Source organism: Rhineura floridana, chromosome 9 (assembly GCF_030035675.1).
Source record: "Rhineura floridana isolate rRhiFlo1 chromosome 9, rRhiFlo1.hap2, whole genome shotgun sequence".
Lineage (NCBI taxonomy): Eukaryota > Metazoa > Chordata > Lepidosauria > Squamata > Rhineuridae > Rhineura > Rhineura floridana.
In genome coordinates, this window is record NC_084488.1 from 104,823,464 (window position 1) to 104,837,866 (window position 14,403).

The 14,403-nt window shown below is 44.6% G+C and overlaps 1 protein-coding gene across 1 annotated transcript in view; it reads left to right on the plus strand.

Annotated features, from left to right (window-relative positions):
* Nucleotides 1-14,403, plus strand: part of SNCA (synuclein alpha) — a 75,081-nt gene that overhangs the window by 20,199 nt on the left and 40,479 nt on the right. The window contains exons 3-4 of the mRNA XM_061584709.1: nt 10,556-10,597; nt 11,227-11,372. Coding sequence (XP_061440693.1) covers nt 10,556-10,597; nt 11,227-11,372 — 188 coding nt within the window. The remainder of the gene's footprint in view (nt 1-10,555; nt 10,598-11,226; nt 11,373-14,403) is intronic.

Consider the following 14,403-nt stretch of genomic DNA (forward strand, 5'->3'; position numbering starts at 1 on the left):
GGGTCTATAGTTCAGTGGGAGAGCATCTGCTTTACATGTAGAAGGCCCCAAGTTCAATCCCTGGCATTTCTGGGTGTTTTTTTAAAAAAAATCAAGCAAGATATCCACCTGAGACCCTGGAGAGCCACTGCCCGTCATAGCAGACAGGGCTAGGAGGATAACTAATATGCCCTGGCACAAGGCAGCTTTCTGTTATCCTGCAGTTGCCTAAATCGGGGCTGGAGAACCTGTGGCCCTCCAGATGTTATTGCACTCCCAGCTCCTGCAGCTCTCCTGCCCCAGTCCTGCGGCTGCTGTGCTACCTGGGACTGGGCCATGGTTTGGCTTAGTCTTGCGTCCGTACTGGGTACATGACAAAAAGGTGGCATGAAGTTTTTAATGAGTGAATGTGGGAAAGGGAATGGATAGTAGGGATGGTGTTTGCTGCCTAGTTCCGATCCACTTGTATTCCAACTGTCTGTCTGTTAGTCTGTCGTTCGATCCTGATCTGTCCTTTTTTTGTTCCCGCTTGCTTTGGCATTTGCTGATTCGATCTGCTGTTTCTTGGTTTTTTTGGTTACGAAAAAAATTGTGTAATTGTAATGTGATTGCCTATGTAAATGATCACGGTGTTTCACGTGGTTTATTTTTTCCTATTTATCACACCTACACACTGTTACAACTGCATTAACTCAGAGGAAATTATGAAAAGAATTACATAAAATTGGGGGGGGGGTTAAAAAAAATATGTGCCGATTACAGCCGCAGCCCATCACAACAAATGAGTGCCAGTCCGAAAAGAGCGGACTGTCGAATTCAGTTGGAATCTGGTACTAAGTCCAATTTAGTGGATATTCTTCCCCATCCCTAATGGATAGACAGATAGATAGATACCACAATCTTTTTTTGCTATAGTTAGACTAGGCGGTGCCAACTACCAATCCAAGTTTGCAGTCTTGATGACTAGAAATTTTTGAGAACCTGCAAGTCTGGAACTTGCATAATGTGACTGACGGCCATCTGTCAGGGCTCATGTAGATGCTTCATGCTATGTAGATCTATTGATCAGAGGGTTGGACTAGATGATCTCCAAGATCACTTGCAACTCTAAAGTCATATGATCTCATTTTCCAGCACAATGAGAGTCGTGGATGAGCTAGTGTAGAGGTGAACCACACATTATATTGCCCCTGCAAGTAACAAAATCTAGGTAGCCTCTTACTTTTTTGTCCACAGAAGGAGGCAATTTACATTGAAAGGGGGAGTGTTGCAGTCTTCCCTTGCCAGCTGCTTTCCCCCTAAAGTTGTCCAGTGTTGGGGGGTTGGGGAGCAGCTGCTCTTATCTCTGCCATTCTTCTAGATTTGGATTTGGATTTGGAACCTCGCAGGAGTAAAGTGACTGTGGGTGGGGCTTCATCACACTCTGAGATGACTATATGGAACTGCACAAAGCAAAACAACAGCACCTCCCACAGGGGCATCCAATCTGGTGTCCTCCAGATGTTGTTGGACTCTGTTAGCAAGACTCTTCTGTTGACATATATTTCACATACACATGTTCCAGGGGTCCAGTGAATTAGGATCTTTAGACATTGGCAATAGTGCGTCTTGGCAGATTAACCCACTAACTTACACTCACATAGGTCTTTAAAATGAGGGATATTTATTGAGCATACATACACATAATCAAAATAAATAAATTTAACACGTCCAATGGGGAATAGCTTAGCAACAATACATACCTATTAACATCAATGGGCAGGGCCACCGGCAGAGGGCCCCTCCTTAGGGTGGTTGGGTAGCGCTTCTGTTCCGCAATCCGCAGCAGCGTCGACTCCTGACCCTGCCACAGATCGCAGAGAGGGAGCTGCCAGGCCCCCCTACAACCCAAGCAGGCCCACGACACCTGTCTGCATGCCCCACCTACCTTTCCTGTTGTAGTGAATGCTGCACAGGTATGCTTACCATCAACCCAGATGGTGGCAGAGGCTTCCCTAAGGGGCTAATGTCCCTGCCGCCATATTGGCTGATGGCAGGCATGTGCATGTGTAGCTTAGCGCGCATGCATGCCATCAACGAAGATGGTGGCAGGGGCATCAGCCCTTAGGGAAGCCCCTGCCGGCATCTTGGTTGATGGCAGCTGTGTCCATGCAGCGCACATGGCATTCTTGTTGAGGTAAAGAGAGAGGTAGGGGTAGTGTGTAGGCAAGCACCCCGGGCCCAGGGCAGGCTGGTGCCCAAGGGCCCAGTCATGCCTGGAGCCGGCCCTGTCAATGGGGATAGCTCAGTAACAGTATGTGTGAGGGAACCGACTAAATAATCTTAATCATAACTAAATTAACACACACACTGAACATACAGACACTCATGAAGGAGCAAATGCCCAAGGCATAAGAGGAGATGGAGGGGTTGGGCTTAGCGCAACTTTGCAGACTAGGCCTCAGTCATATGCAGCTGGGCAGCGAGGACCAGAGAGTGGCCTGTGAAACACAGTCTCTCTCTCTCAAACACACACACAGCCAAAGATAGGCAGAGGGAGCAGATGTGGAGGCTACAGTTTGTAGGGAAAGGATCTCCAGAAGACAGGATAGAGAGCAAGATATGCCTTTCCCAGCCCTGGCGGGCAATCTGGAACTGGAGCGCACTGAAACTCCTGGGTCGAGCAGGGAAACAGAAAATGCGGCAGGCAGGCCCTGAAATGGCTTCTTGGATCTCTACTTTGGCTTGCATAGATCCAGAGGAAAGCAGGAAAAACAGTGGAGCCCTGAAAATGCGCTTTTGTTCTGTTTCAGCAGGCAGGGGTCTAGAGATAGTGAAGGAAAAGCAGGGGAGTCGGACCCCTGGGTTCTGGTTGGCTAAGTGATTAGCCAGTGATCTCAGGTAGCGTGATATTCAGCAGAGTGGAACTGGGTAACCAGAACCCAGCACAGGGATTCAGCAGGTGATTTCATCGTGGAACTGGGCAACCAGAAGGCTCTTGGAGTCCAGTTTTTATACGTTTCTGGACAAAAGCCTCAAAGCAGAATACAAAATTGATTGGCTCAGAGAGGTGTTGTTCCTCAATTTCCATACCTGTTATGAGTCATATGACCAGGGTAACAGATCTTTCTTTTGTGAAGACAGCTGGTGACATTCACTTTTTAACTATAGATTTGAACGGTTGGCTCCTCTCCTGAGGGCCAAACTTTCTAAATTGTGTTATGGGATTTTGGGGGGGGGGATGAGATAGATGATTTCTGTGAATCCCCTTGCTAGCCTCTGTTTTGGGAACTGCAAAGGAAAAAACCTGCTCCACAAGTCAAACCAGTTTTCTTTGCATAAGCTAATGGTTTAGCCAAGTTAGCCTGTGAATTAATGGCTTATTGTCAATTTTCATATACAAAGAGATGTGGCCAGGAGAGGTCCTGTGGCTATTGGAACTCTTTTCGGAAGAGGGGCCCTCCTCCCCCATCCTAGAGCCAAGGAGAGGCTTGTGTTTTTAGTCCAGTCTGAGGAAAGGCTGGGAATTGGAGACAGACAGAGAGGCTTGCTTGCCATCTGTACTCCCAAAGCTATGGGCAATGGGGAGCAAGATCTGGTGGACTGCTAATGCTTTGAATCCCTCCATCTTAAGCTCAGGTTGTGAATGTGGGTAAATAAAAACCATATATCTTATAACACACCATAGTCTCCGCTGACTTTCTTTCCATGGAAACCAAACCCTGGGTAAGTGCAGGAACCCGTGGAAGTCTCAGAGATTGGGGTGGCGCACAACAATTGCTTTTGGGATTGCACTGATTGGATTGCCAAGGGCCATGTCTCATGCATGTGACTGGCAACATCCCCTCAGCTGAGATGACAAACTTAACCTTTTCAGCTATTTCCCCCTTTAGGTCTCAAGCAGCCTCTTTGCAAAGTGAACCAAACTGAAGCCATTTTAAAAATCATGTAGGCCATGCTGGGGTGGAGTGTCTCTCAGGTTTATAAGCTGGTAGTCAGCCTGCCAACAACTCCCAGCTCCCATCAGCTCCAGCCAGCTTGGCCAATGGATAGGGATGGTGGGAGTTGTAGTCCAGCAACATCATCTGTTTCCTTACTCCTGTTCCATGCAAGCTCACCTCTTGGTCCTGCCAGTCTCTCAGCCCTTAATTATGAAACCTTTCATACTGTATCCATACGATCATTCTAGCAAAATCACTGAAGACTTTCCCCTGGTAACCAGGAGAGAAGTATGGAAATCAAAAGCTCATTATTTAATAAAAGGACGGCAGCTCTGCCTTTGTCATGTGAGATGACTTCATGCCTGTTACAGAGCCATAAAGTAGCTTGCTTAGTAAAGATGCCAGATCTTCTGCGTGCGTTCTGGAGGGGACTGACGCTCTGCCTGCAAATTAGGAGAATGATCGACCATCAGAGCAAAGAGCAAAGAAATTGCTTTATTTCTTCCTCAACTGAAGCTTTGGTCTGTGAGAGAGAAAATACGTAAAGCAAATTGGCGGGAGTGTGTAGGGAGGAAGAATGAGTGCTCATATACTTTGGGCAGTGCTGGCAGCCTCACTTGACAACTTTGGGCAGCATCCCACTGTTGCTGCCCACCAGCCCCCTCATTATTTTTTTCAGGTCCAGCACTTGGAATAACATCTGGTTGCTGGATCCAGCCATCCTTTTTGATTCCCCACCGTGTGCCTGACCTAGAGTGGATCTGGGCGATTGTGGAAAATTTAAGGGATGGCTAGACTCAACTGCCCACCAGCGCTTGGAGCACTGCTGCTGCTGGGATGGCTGTGTGTCCAACTCTACATTTTGAAGGGCTGTAGCAGGTGTGGGGAACCTTTGGCCCTCCAGATGTTGCTGAACTCCAACTCTCACATTCCTAGTCACTGGTCATGCTTGGTAGGGCTGATGGGAGTTGGAGTTCAGCAACATCTGGAGGGCCAGAGGCTTCCCACAGCTAGGCTATCAGAAAGTAGCCTTCTCTTTGAAAGAAATCACTGTTTGAAAGGCTGAATGGTCCAAATCTGGTTTAAAGAATGTTTTGAAAGGAAAGCAGGGGCCTGGAAGGTGCCTGTCAGCAGTTAGCATCTTGACAGCAGATGGTATCTGTGTCTCCCACTGTGGTGAGAGGTGCTGTATTTCTGTTTAGGTATCAGTGATTACAGATTTAGCATATGCAAATGCTGTGCAGGTCTGTGTCCTCTTCTTTTAGTGATGTGTGGGCCCACTGACTGAAGGGCGGCCCCATCACTTTGCCGAGGACTCTTCAAACCTGGAGCTAGCCCCGACTTTAAAGGTACCAGAAACATTTACTATGTATGACATTTATATACTATCTTTCCTTGAAGGAGAGCAAGATGACATACATCGTCCTCCCCGTTCTTATCCTCACAACAATCCTGTGAGGTAGGTTAGGCTGAGAGACTATGACAGGCCCAAGTCATACAGTCAGCTTCATGGCTGAGTGGGGATGTGAACCATGGTCCCTCCGGTCCTAGTCCAATACTCTAATCACTGCACCGCACTAGCTGTCCTGATATTCATGTGTGCACATACATTACATATCTATAAGCCAGGGTGGAGGTGGAAGGTAGCAAGAACTGAGTGCCTAGCTGGAAGCCATACCTGAAGCGCTATCATGCCTTCCTGCATTTTGAGTGTGGAAATAGGGACATATCCTTATTCCTGTACCAAAATTTACTCAGAGCCCCCTGTACATCCCCATCAGTGCTGAAAGCTCTACTCCATCTTCTGTGTATTGTATTCATTTACTCTGTTATAACTTGTCCTCCACTGATTTCAGAGTGTAGTGGTTCTTTGGGTTATTAGAGTGCTCTAGAAAAACCTATGCATCCTACAGCTAGCTATCAAGACCTCAAGTTGTACCTGATCAACTGTGGTGCATGAAATGGAGCTGAGTGGTGGGAAGTACTTCTTCAAGAGGAAGTGCTTCTTCCCACAGCTCATAGTTAAACTATGGAATTTGCTACTGCAGGATGTGGTGATGGCTGTTAGCTTAGGTAGCTTTAGAAGGGGATTAGACAAATCATGGAGAATAAGGCTTGCCATGGCTGCTAACCATGACAGCTATACTGCATGCCTCTGTATGCCAGTTGCTGGAGAACAACAGCCACAAAGGTTATTGCCTTCATGTCCTGCTTCATGGACTTTCTATAGGCATCTTGTTAACTATCCGGGGGGACGACGACAGGATATTGGATTAGTTCAGCCTTTCCCAACTAGTGGGCCACCAGATGTTGTTGGACCACAACTCCCATCAGCCTCAGCCAGCATTGCCAATGGTCAGGAAAGATGGGAATTGTGGTCCAACAACATCTGGTGGCCCACTAGTTGGGAAATGCTGGACTAGTTAAACCTTTGATCTGATCAAGTAGGGTTCATCTTAAGTTCTTCTTTGCACACTTATATTAATGTGCATGCCATTAGAGACAAGATGCATCCCCTCCCCTGCAGAGATTTAATAATTACAGACTGTGGGAAGGGAATGATACTTGAAAAATAGCCAATTCAGCAACTTCCAGTAACAAAAATATTCAACTCATATAGAGGAAGGGCTGTAGGTCAGTGGTGAAGCATCTGCTGTGCATGCAGAAGGTCCCAAGTTCAATCCCCAGCATCTTCAGGTAGAGCGGGGAGAGACTGCTGCCTGAAATGTTGGCAAGCCACCGCCAGTCAGTGTAGACAGTACTGAGCTAGATGGACCAGAGGTCTGACTCAATATAAGGCAGCTTCCTATGTTATGGAGGGGTATCTGTTGCAGCAAAAATAACAAAAGAGCCTTGTAGAACTTGAAAAACGAACAAATAATTATGGCATATGCTTTTGTGGACTTGATCCACTTCATCATTTTCCTCTACACCCATACTTACGTATATATGTATGTATGTATGCATGTATGCCTGCTGACTAGGGATACCACTTCATGTATCTGATGGACTCTATAGTCTATGAAGGCACATGTCATAACAAATATGTTGGTCTTTAAAGTGTTACAAGACTTTGTTGAAAAATGTAAAGGCATCCCCAAAGTCATAAACAGGGATAAAGTAGGAACAGCGATTTACAAGGACTGTCTCTGGCACATAGGGGCAATTAATATGTATAGGCTGGTCACGTTCGTACATCACAGTAAGCCATAAAGCTTATCATGCACAAGCAAATCACCTCCATATTGCTCCTTCTGGCTCATTTGAGGGGGAAGCAAATACGATTCCTGGTTTAGCATTGTTTCACCTACATCAAAGACTAATTGTGAGTACAAATTGTGGTTTGCTGCTTGAAAGAAGTCACAATCCCTGGTTTGGATGCAATCGTAAGTAGGAATGTTTGTTGGATGCAGTATGCTTCTGAATACCAGTTGCTGGAAACTGCAGGAGGGGAGAGTCCTGTTGTGATCAGGTCCTGCTTGTGGGCTTCCCATGGGCATTTGGTTGGCCACTATGAGAAGAGGATGCTGGACTAGATGGGCCACTAGCCTGATCCAGCAGGCTCTTCTTATGTTCTTAGGGATGGCAACAAGGCAGGGATTTCCATTCTGACCTATATTCCCCTCATCAGCACTGTTTCTATTCCACTGCAGTTGGGTTTCTGCCAAATACATATTGCTATTCACTATTTAACTTAAGCTACATAAGTTACACAACTATTTCCATAACTTACCTAACTTCATTTCAGTGTAAAGGAAACTACGAAACAATGTAAAAAATCAGTCATTAATTACATACCAGTTGCAGACTTAAAAACAACAACAATGTGAATGAATACTGATCACATTTGCTTGACTGATTTCCATTCCTGGTCACAGATGAACATGTGAATTACAGCAATTTCTGTTTACTTTTCTATTTTTGTCAGAATTCTCTGACATCCCTAATTGTGATTTGTTTCCTCCCAATGTGAAACAGGGACAGCAAGGTGGTCATGATATGCTTGTCCCCAGTAAGCCATGGTTTATGGCTTACTGCGATGTGCAACCATAGCCAATGCCAGCCTCTTCAGTCCAGGTGCAAAATATTATATGGATGCTGTTTAGAAAATAATTTCTTGTACTTCTTGTTCTCAACTGGAAAGGTATAAAATGATATAAGGCATGCTTCTGCCAGTAATGAATTGTAAAGATTGCTCTGCCAGGAGCTTATACCTGGAATTATAACTGCATCTCTTGTGGCTGATTCACAAGAGATTCACATACTGCTTTTTCTCTACATTTTGCAGATGCTAGAGTCATTTCTACATTTTCATTTTTGCCAAGGGTTTGGGTGCACAAAGTGGTAAGCACATGGCTCTGCCCTGTAGTTATGATAAAGGCCAGGAGTGGGGAACGTTTGCCCCTCCAGGTGTTGCAAGACTACAACTCCCATCAGCCATAGCAAGCATGACCAATGGCCAGGGAAGATAGGAGTTGTAGTTCACCAACATCTGGAGGGTCAAAAGTTCCCCACACCTGATATATATTTAATAGATAGTGGGAGAAGGAGGGACCATAGCTGGTGATGCACATGGTTTACATACAGAAGGCCCCATGGCATCTGTGGTTGAAACAATCCGATAGATGATGGCAAGGATCTCTGCCTCAAACAGAGAGCTGCTGACAATCAGAGTAGACAATACTGGGCTGGATGGAACAGTAGTCTGATCTAATATAAAGCAGCTTTATATGTCAATGGTGTTGTACCATGCTCTCCAAACCCCAAGGTGTATCGGCGGACTAGTAAACAGCAGCACACAGCATGGTGGGATGGTGCTGCTCACTTGAACTCTGGTGCTCCTGCTGGCTGGTTTGCCTTGCATTGCATCAATGTCTTCTCCTCCTCTTCTTCTCTATCCTTGTATGCTGCAGCGACTCAGCCAGGCAGAGGTCAGGTGAATGGTGAGCCCCACCACACTGTCTGCTGCTGCCCATGAGTCTTGAATCTGCAAAATGCTATTTTTAAAATAAGACTTCTGAAGAATTGGCCCCTTACCATGGAAACCATTCCAGAAGTTATCCTCAGTGTGGAGAATGATATCTCGGCATAAAACACCAGAGCCTCTAGTTGCTTCTTAGCCCACATATTCTCAGTCTTTTCTAGATTACATGCTCATGATATGGAATGCATAGAGTTGTGTTTGATCAAGTCCTACTCAGAGTGGACCCATTGGAATTAAAACTATTAATTTTAATTGGTCTACTCAAAGTAGGACTAGCATGGAATACAAGCCATACAGTCTTCATCATACTTCAGCCAGACTTCAGTTATTGATAGCCACTTAAAACTATAAAACTAAGTTCTAAGTTTTTCACAGCTTGCTGTTGTTGGCATCAAAATGCCAGCCTTTATTCCCCCCCCTTTTAAACACAATTACCTTTTCTGCTGAAAATCCAACTCTGATTGTTGCCAACCTGTTTCTGATATCTGAAAACACCCTAACATAGTTCCTTTTATACTGTCATTACAGCTGCATGCTACTGTCATATCTGGTTGCCAGCCATTCCTTTGTTAGGAAGATTGCTTGTTTAATGACTCTGTGTGAGTGGTTGATGCTTTCCCAATGGGAGCTAAATGCTTGGGGCATTTACAGAGACCTCTCTGGTGTTTTGAGACAGAAACTGAAGACTGGAAGCACCTTAGGGTGGAGGATCCCTCTCTCTGGGGATCAGATGTGAGGTAGTGGATTTACTGCTGTGGGGTGGGGGTACACATGGCTGCTTGTCTCCAATTATGCTTGTCTTGTTTATTTGTAAATAAGCTAAACATAATAAAAATGCTGTAAATTTCTAGTGTTCTCTTTCCTCTAAAGCACTGTTCTTCAACCTTGGGTCCCCAGATGTTGCTGGACTACAATTCTCATCCTCTATGATCATTGGCTAAGTGGCAGTGGATGATGGGAGTTGTAGTCCAACAACGTCTGGGAACCCAAGGTTGGAGAACAATGCTCTAAAGGACAGAGTGCTAAAGATGGAACAAACCTTGGTGATTGCTGTGCCTGGATCGTCTCACCACTTGGGGCAGGAGGAAGTGCTTAACACTGTTTTCACTGGATATCTAGACTTATCAGCCCCATGCTGTCCAGTTTAGTGATATGGCCATCAAATAGCACCAATGTTGGTTATTGGTCCATTGAGTTCAGCTTAGAGTGCAGGCCCCATCCTTCCTCCCTGAGTGGGAACCAAAGGAAACAGTTTTCCAGTTTGGCCAGAAAGCGGATTTGAAGGACTTGATTTGTTTACAGCTCATGGAAGAAGCAGTCTTTTCGGGGTAGGAAGGCGGATTTGCTGCTAATTTGAAGGACTGACAATGTGAGCTGATGCATTTCTGCTCAGAAGTATATTTCACTGAGTAAAATGGGACTTGCTCCCAAGTAAATGTGGATATGAACCAGCACGTGTCCCCCTGTGGCTCAACATGTGCAGAGCACTTTGTTACAACAAGACACCAAATGTCTCCAACACTTTTTTGCAAGAACACTGGCCCTTTAAAAAGGTTGCCTCAGAAACTTGCTATTCCTTGAGGGAGTGAGGTGGGCCTGAAACTCTGTGCTTCTCTGCCTGGGTTTGCTGAGAACTGTTTTACTGAGTCCCATTTTTCTTCTCCTTTTTTAGGTTCGAAGACCAAGGAAGGAGTTGTTCATGGGGTCACAACAGGTAAGCCCATCATTGCATTTCTGTTTCTAAATCCATGATAAATCTCCCGATCACCTGATGGTTGCTGCTGCTTACTGAGAGGGAGACAACTGAGATACAGGGAGCTCAGCACGGTGTGGGCACAGAGCCAATCTGACACTCCTGCTGTTGTGCCCGCACTGCCCTGAGCTCCTCATGCCTCGCTCCTCTTCCTCACGTTCAGCATTAAGAAGCTAGATTCCCAGGATACTTGGGGGGAAACCATGACTGTTTGAAGCTGTATGAAGTATAAAGCGGTAGCTTTAAATGTATAGTGTGATGGAGCCTTAGTCTCAGTATTGCCTTTGTAGAACTCCAAAGGGAGGAAGATGGTGATCATTGCCTCTAACCGCACCTACTATTCCACCTTTTACCTCATGCTCCACCAGGAAAGGTGGCAGTGTGTTCAGGCCAACAAGGTTGCACTTCTCTACTACTCTACTATGGGAAAGTGCCACAGGCCACAGAGTCTGCTGGAAAACCCTTTATTTTCTGTTCAGTCACTCTGAAAGAAGGCTCACTCAAAGCCGGCACTTTTTCATATGATGCTGAAACTAAGGACTTGAGTAAAATTTACCTTGTCCCTTACTCGCTTTTTGCCTTTTTCACAGTGGCCGAGAAAACTAAAGAGCAAGTGTCAAACGTGGGGGGAGCTGTCGTGACTGGAGTGACGGCTGTGGCACAGAAGACGGTGGAAGGTGCTGGAAATATTGCTGCAGCCACTGGCTTTGTCAAGAAGGACCAACTGGACAAACAGGTTAATTTAGCTGATATATATTTGCAAGGGGTGGCTTTAATGCTGATATTTTTCTGTGGCTCTTCTATGCCTTTTGATGCAACATCTGTGGCCTTCCACATGTTGTTGGCCTACGACACTATTCATCCCTTCCCATTGGCCATGCTGGCTGGAACATCAGGGGGTACAGCAACATCTCAAGGGCTACTAGGTCCCCAGCCCTGTTTTTAAGGCTTATCTAGCTGCCTGTGTTCTGTTTTTCTTTAATTACTTCTCTTTATTGTAATGTCTAGGGAAATGCAATGCATGATGGGATGTCATTCTGTTATGTGTTGCCCTGCTCCACTTTTATTTAACTGTGTTATGCATTACCTCCAGTGGAGACTGGTAGCTCTGATATCAGTGCAGCAGTAAAGCTCTCTGTGTTTTTGTCCAAAGTTTCAAGGAGCTGTCCAAGGAGCCAAAACGCATTGCCAAAATAGGGTCAGCACCATGAACAGCACCTTGAAACTTTGCACTAAAACCCGGAGCAGATTTGCTGCCCCACTGACATTGAAGCCACCGGTCTCCACCTATTTCCTGACCCCACAACCTTCACCGCCAGGGTCAGCACAATGCACAGTGCTATGACATAAGATCATGTGTTCATTTAATTAATCACATCTTTATATCTCACCTTTTACCCAAGGAGATCTGGGCAGCATACACAACTCTTCTGTCCCCCTCAGCACCAGCTTTATCTGTGAGACTGAGAGATAACAGTTGATCCACAGATCACATCAGTGAGCTTCATAGCTGAGTGTGGATTTAAACCCAAGTGTTCCCAGTCTTAATCTGACATACTGTGCTTACTTAAATATAAGTACCTACAGAGCTGTCATTTATTGTGTCAGGCTGTTTGTCCATTTGGCCCAATATTGCCAACTCTGACTGGCAGCAGCTCTCATGCAGACATCTTTCCCATCCACCTGCTTCCTGATCCTTTTTAATTGGAAATGCCGGGAACTGAACCTGGAACCGTTTACATGCAAAGCAGATGCTCTTTCACTGAATTACTGTCCTCCTTATATTACAAAACAGAAGGGGTCAAGAGACAGAGCTGTGAGTACCCCTGTGTCTCTTGTAACATCTAGTTAAACATTTAGTGAACTACATTTTCAGTTTCATGTCTTCTAGAAGAGCTTTATTGTAAGACACTTCTCTCTAAAGATATTGTAGAGGGCTTTTCTGCAATTTCTCCCCATTTTTTTTAATTAATAAAAGGGTAAGAGGAATGGTGCTTTACTGAGCATTTGGCTTAAGCTCTTTATCTAATACCATTTTCCAGCATTTACAACTAACAAGGAATGAATCACTGGGGAATTCAGTGAAATGCTGTTAAGAAATGCTGTTTATTGCCTGTGCATTTCTCTTCCTATTGAATTCAGATAGAATGAATAAAAATAGCCTATCTGCACAGCTCTCTGTAAACATATTTTTGTTGGTATAGCAAAGAAGTGGGAATACAGCAATGTAAGTTTGTGAATTGCTCTCTCACTGTAGCCTGTTTCATTGCATTGGGGCTGTACCATTTCTGAGTGGGGCTGGGTTCCTATAATTAAAAAGGAAAATTAAAAAATTCCCTCTACATAGAAAACTATCATATAAGAGGGAAAGGTTCTCCCTTCATCACCTTGGCATGCCTGTCTTCTATATATAGGAATAGTTTTTTCAAGGGAAGTATTCTATTATATGAGCTTTCATCTGCAGTGGTATAGCCCAGACATGGATCTACTGCCCCAGTAACAACTAGGCCTAACTGACCACAGGAGCCAGACTATCATCTATCATAAGGTGTTCCGATCATGTCACATCTGTGCTATTTCAAGGATGCACCACAAAAAAAGAGGAAATGCAACACTGGAAAAAAGGACACAGATTTGTATAAAATTTGCATATGCTAATTTGCATAGCTGCAAATAGGAATAATTACTGTAATTTAAATAATACATTTCAGCATAATGGGGAAGACTTGACCAGGTGATCTTTGTGCCTGCTCAGCTTGCTAACTGCTAATGGGCAGCTTCAGGTCCCCTTCTCCTCTCCCTCCTTATCGTTCTTGTATCTTTTAACCAGACTTGGAACTGGACAGTCCTTCATATAGATGACTCCTTCAAACTAGAGGGCAGTCCTCTTGACAGTTCTTCAAACAGAAGACTGTCTTCTGCGAAGCAGGACACTTGGCTACCCTAGGTGTTGCACTGGTTGCCAGTTTGCTTTCAGGCCCAGTTCAAAGTGTTAACCCTGAAGTTAAGTTTAAGAACCCCATAAAGGCAGGGTTTATCACTGAATAGAGATGATCCTGCACACATACTGGTTAAGAGACTGAGCTGTAATCTGGGAAGACCTCATTCCAGTCTTATCTTGGCTATGAACTCACAAGACGGCTTCAGGCAGACCGCTATTGTTTCAGACTTATTCCTTGCCCCCTATTGGCAATATGGGAATAGAAATACTGGACTACCCTGCAAGGTTGTTTCAATTGTTATTTTAAATAATGCATTTAGTTATCATGTTATCTCTGTGTCACTTTCCACATCTATGTGCAGATGAGAAAAGGACAAACGGAGTCAGGAAGGATAGAAAGTATATGTTGCTTTAGTTCCATAGCTGATAAAGTCGGTCTTAAATGTAAATGATTTTTTTCCCCAGAGATGTTGATTCATTATCATTTAAAGAACAGCCAGTTTAAGGATTATACTAATCTTCCATTAAATACTTGTTCAACCCAGGTCAGGATGAATTTATGATGTGACTCAACGATGCAAGATAAATGCATCCATTTCTAAAAGCTTTTGCACTCCCTTGTCATAATAGTTTAATTCTTTGGTCGTGTAGTAGATCCCAGCAGACAGCATTTTTATTGTCCAGGACTCTCAAGGCATAATTTAAACAGAGATCAGATCAGCTTCTAGTATACATAATGTGTATAGAACGTCTGCTTTAGGAGAAGAGATGAGGGAACTTGAATAAGTATGAATACATTTCCAGACATAACAGAAGATTTTGTTCC